The sequence below is a fragment of the Echinops telfairi genome, unplaced genomic scaffold (genome assembly GCF_000313985.2).
Source record: "Echinops telfairi isolate 266 unplaced genomic scaffold, ASM31398v2 ScPeMD7_5868;HRSCAF=6743_1, whole genome shotgun sequence".
Lineage (NCBI taxonomy): Eukaryota > Metazoa > Chordata > Mammalia > Afrosoricida > Tenrecidae > Echinops > Echinops telfairi.
Genome location: NW_022109768.1, coordinates 2439865 through 2444968, shown reverse-complemented (window position 1 = coordinate 2444968; position 5104 = coordinate 2439865). Strand labels below are relative to the sequence as shown.

Sequence of the window (5104 nt, the reverse complement as noted above, 5' to 3'; positions counted from 1 at the left end):
CGGCACTGTACCTGTTGACTCATCTAGAACAAAGGCCATGTGTTCATTTCCCGAGAGGATGCTGTACGTTACTCTTCCATTCCTTCCTTCATCTGGATCGTCAGCAGTTACGTGGTGCACGACAGAGCCCACCGTCGCATCCTCTTCGACGTGGGCAAGGGGGAACGACTTGAATGTGGGGCTGTGGTCATTCACGTCCAAAATCACTATCTTAGCCATCAGAGACTTTAGTCGTCGGTCTGTCACATTCACAGCCTGATCAGATGCAGTTACTTTCACGACGACAGTGGGAACCCTCTCTCTGTCAAGGAGGGATGCAGTGACCAAGGTGCCAAATGTGGGATGGATGAGAAAGGGGTTTGTTACAGGGTGGTGGGCTTCCATGAAATAGTGTACTCGACTGTTCAGAAAGCTGCCATCACCATCTTTGGCGTTGAAGACATAGACCAGTGAACCTACAGCAACATTCTCTTCTATGCTGATCACAATGAACTCATCCTGGAAAGCAGGGGAATGGTCATTCTGGTCTTCCACGTCAATACTAAGGTAGAGGGTGCTATTCAGGGGAGGACTTCTAAGGTTGTCATTAGTAACCACCCTGAAAAGATAATGAGATGTCATTTCATAATCCAGTTCCTTAGAAAGGAACAAGTCTCCAGTTGAGCCATCAATTGCAAAATGACCATCCCTGTCATCAGCAATGATACAAAACTGTAACTTTCCACTATGATATTGTTGAAGGTGACCAGGCGACTTTATCAAACTCATGATTTTTGCAGGCTTTACGTTTTCCGGTAAAACCAAGTGTCTAATATTCTGAGATACAATAGCCTTTCCTTTGGATTGTGGTATCACCTGAGGGGGGGAAAGGAATAAAAAAGCCACTGATTTGGGGTGTATCAATACATTTTATGACATTATTTTGGACGTTAATTCAATCCATTTGTGAGATATACATTTATTCATTGGTGAGAAAACATATTTATACATAATACAACTCTCAGTATCACCCTGGAATTGAAGATCACGTAACTGGGAGCCTCGTGGCATCGTGTTTAAAACCTTCAATTGTTCTGTGGGTAAGAGATCAGGCTTTCTACAGCTAGAGTTGCAGTCTTGGAAACACACAGGGGGCAGTTCCACCCTGTCTCACAGGGTGACTAAAAGCCAAAATCAACTTGGTAGCAGTGAGTTTGAAGTCTTTGGGGTTTTCTTTTCAGAAAGTAGAGGAATTTAAAATTCTTATTTTGTGGTGAAATGTGATACTATGATGAGCTCACGCTGTGATCCTTCAAGGGAATAGCCGTGTGTCCAAATTACTCTTAAGAGGTCGAGATCAATATATACATTGACAATGTATAAAATGATAATATGTGTGTGAATTTTTAGTATCATGTATATGTTTCTCTGAAGCAAGAGACATGAAGCATAATCCTATAGAATTTCCTGCTTACTCAAATATCCTTAATTTGTAAGGAATATAATTGGGAACTCTTCGAAATATTTCTCACTAATTATTTTACATGTGTATATTAACTATTATATATATCTAAAAGCATATAACTGATTGTCTTGTACATGACCAGAAAAATCTAGCTATGCAAAGTCATTTTATTTTTTACTGGTTTATTTAATTTCTTCTACTATAAAGACTTCGCAAATTCTCTGTTCGTTATATATAATTAAAGAAAACTATAACAATATTGATTAAAGTGTATTTTATAAGTTTTTTTAAATTACAAAAACAAACTAATTAATTGTATGGTCATTTGTTTGCATTGAAGTTTCTACCGGAAACGTACTAGTCCTTGCTATTAGGAACAAGTAAAAGAAAAGGTCGTTTTTCCTCAGCATAGACAAAGCAACATAAATGCCCACATAATGATGAAGGTAAATATCTTGTCCAGAATTACATAAAGCAAATTTTAAAAATTATCTAGATCTATATACTTCCCTAGTGATAAGCAAATGGTAAGCATGTAAGTGTACTGTTTTCATAAAACAGTATTCATATGTTTAATGTATCTTCAGTCCAAATGTTGCTATAAACATCATACAAAACCTTCAAAATATCATTTTTTATTTGTGACCACAGAATATTACCTGAATATTAATAACCGCCTGTCCTTGAAGGGGAGGCAAGCCCTGGTCACTGGCAATTACAGTCATCCTGTAGGAAGGTCTATAATCATATGAAAGTATTGTAGTTGTTCTTATTTCTCCACTGTTGGCATCAATCTTAAAGTGATCAAAACTATCTCCTACATACAAGTACAGACACATACAAAAAAGGAAATTAATGTTAGTTGACAAGACAGAAACCAAATAATTAATACAAATGTACGTGCAATCACTTGAAAGATTTATTTGCCTTCATTCCCATGGGATATGAACATAAAGATAATAGCAAAAATAGATAATAAATGTAATAGCTATTTTTAAATATTTTATTTTGAACATTTAAAAATAAATAAAATGTAGACAAAATGATATAATGATGCTAGCATGAGCTAGCATCACCCAGCTTCAATAATGATCAATTCAAGGCCAGTATTATTTCATCTATATGCTCATTTATATATTTCCCTCCCCCATTTTATTTTGAAGTAAAGCCCAGAAACCACATAATTTCTTTTGTACATGTTTCAACGTGCATCTCTGAAATAGATATATATGTAACATATTCTATTTTGCAAAATCATTAATGATTTCATAATAGTATTAACTATACAACCTGCTTTCAAATTTCCAATTGCCTCAAAATTATCTTTAAAGAAAAAGGTGTAAATGAAGTACTGAAGGAAGAAATCCAATATGCACTGAAACCATTGAGAAAAACAGGCTCTAGGAGTTGACTGGCTGCCAAATGAGATGCTTCAACAAATAAATGCCACTCCGGAAAGACTCACTCGCTTATACCAAGAAATCTGGAAGGCAGCTACCTGGAAGAGATATGATCGACACATAACTACCCCCCGACCCCGCTGAGGGAGATGAACAACAGAAACCATGGGAGAAAGGAGCCAGTGGTCAGTGTAAGATATGAAAATAATAATAATTTATAATTTACCAAGGGGTCACAGGGGAGGCGGGGAGGAGGAGAGGGAGGGAAAAAGAGGAGCTGATACCAAGGGCTCAAATACAAAGTAAATGTTTAAAAAATACTGATGGCAACATATGTACAAATATGCTTGATACAATTGATGCATGGATTGTAAGACCTGCAAGAGCCCCCAATGAAATAATCTTTTAATTTAAAAAAAGAAAAGGGAACTATGAAAAAAAGAGAGAGATACATATTCTTGCCCATTCAAAGGAAAGGTAATTCAGTGGAATGCAGGCAACATCCTTAATATCACATGCAAATAAAATTTTTCTAAAGATGATTCAAAACTCCGTACAGTAATACACCAGCAGGGAGCTGCCAGAAACTCAGTCCAGATCCAGAAGATGACGGAGAAGGAGAGATGATTGAGTAATGTCAGACGAATGTTGGCCAAAAGTAGTGAATGCCAGAAAGATGTTTACTTGTGCTGTATTGACTCTGCAAAGGCATTCATCTGTGTGGATCACAACAAACCGTGGATGACATCATAGAGCACGGGAATTCTGGGACACGCGGAGCTTGTACATAGACCAAAAGGCACTTATACAACAAACAAAAGGGTGACAGCAGGTCCAAAATTAGAAAAGATGTGTGTCAGGATTGCATCTCTTCGTCAGATGCATGCAATCTATACACTGAGAAAAGAATCCAATAAACCTAACTACATGAAGAAGAATCGGGTTTCAGAGTTGGAGGAAGACTCATTAACAACCTTTAATAACATGCAGATGACACAGCTTAAGGAAAACGAAGAGGACTTGAAGCACTTACGGCTGAAAATTACAGTCTACAGCCCTCAATATAGATTTTCTATCCACATAAAATTAACAAAAATCTGTTTATCTAGACCAATAAGCAACATCATGATAAATGGACAAAGTATTGAAATTGTTTGGGTTCGTTCAATAATCATTGGAAATAGCAGTTATGAAATCAAATGATACACTGCACTGGGGAAATTTTCTGCCAAAGACCTTGACCCAATCTCCTTCTCTCAATATATAGACATCAATATTCCTTTAAAAAATTAGTACCAGTGGCTAATCAAAGACAGTATTAATGGAAGATCATTATGCCACAGGGGGATCATCGATAAAACTATCTACCATAAATTAAGAAGGAGGTTTTGATAGGAAGCCAAAGGCATATAAAAAAATTTTTTAAAGCAAACATATATTCAGGAATGGGGCTTGGTCTCACACTAAATTTAAGTTAGGAAGAACAATTAGTTCTTAAAGCATGTCCCCGCTCGATACCCACCCTCAGGAAGGGAACACAGAAGATATGGTGCTAGAGCAAAGTGTGGTGAAGAAAGTAGATGGTGCCCACCTGTGTAATAAAATAGCATCTGGAGTCTTAGAGGTTTGTTTCCAAACAAGTAGACATCTAAATGAGAAGTCAACTAAGTCCACATGGAAAAAGCACACCAACATCTGTGACCCAAGAATTATAAATCATATAATCCAAAACTGAAGGAGGGAACAGTATCAGAGCCTTAATTGTAGAATCTGGTTTATGGACGGCTATGGATGACGGTGGGAACCCAAGATACATTTGTGGGATCTACATAGGAAAGAAGCCTCCTGTGATCTCCCTCTATCCATAATAGTCAGGTAGGAGGAAAGTGGCTACCAAATAGAGTACATTGGAGAGATGACTGTAGAGGATCAAAATGATAAACCTGATTTGAATGATTCAAACATTGTCAGCTGACCCCTCTCTCTGATGCATGGTAAGCCTCACCTGGTTATCAACATTTTCTGTAGTTTTTTTGTTTGTTCATATTGGAGAGAATGTATTCTGTGTATTAGGGGTGCTCTTTGCTTCTGGGTTAATTGTTGTTTCAAGGCCTTTTGGGTGGGCATAGGGCACATTTACACATAATGTATCTTATTCATATATTGCTACTTTTTTAAAAAAAAATCATTTTATTGGGGGCTCGTACAACTCTTATCACAATCCATCCATCCATCCATTGTGTCAAGAACATTTGTACAT

At 37.1% G+C, this 5104-nt stretch overlaps 1 protein-coding gene across 1 annotated transcript in view; it reads right to left on the bottom strand.

Annotated features, from left to right (window-relative positions):
* Positions 1-5104, bottom strand: part of DCHS2 (dachsous cadherin-related 2) — a 119738-nt gene that overhangs the window by 91245 nt on the left and 23389 nt on the right. The window contains 2 exon segments of the mRNA XM_045295799.1: positions 12-855; positions 2104-2261. Coding sequence (XP_045151734.1) covers positions 12-855; positions 2104-2261 — 1002 coding nt within the window.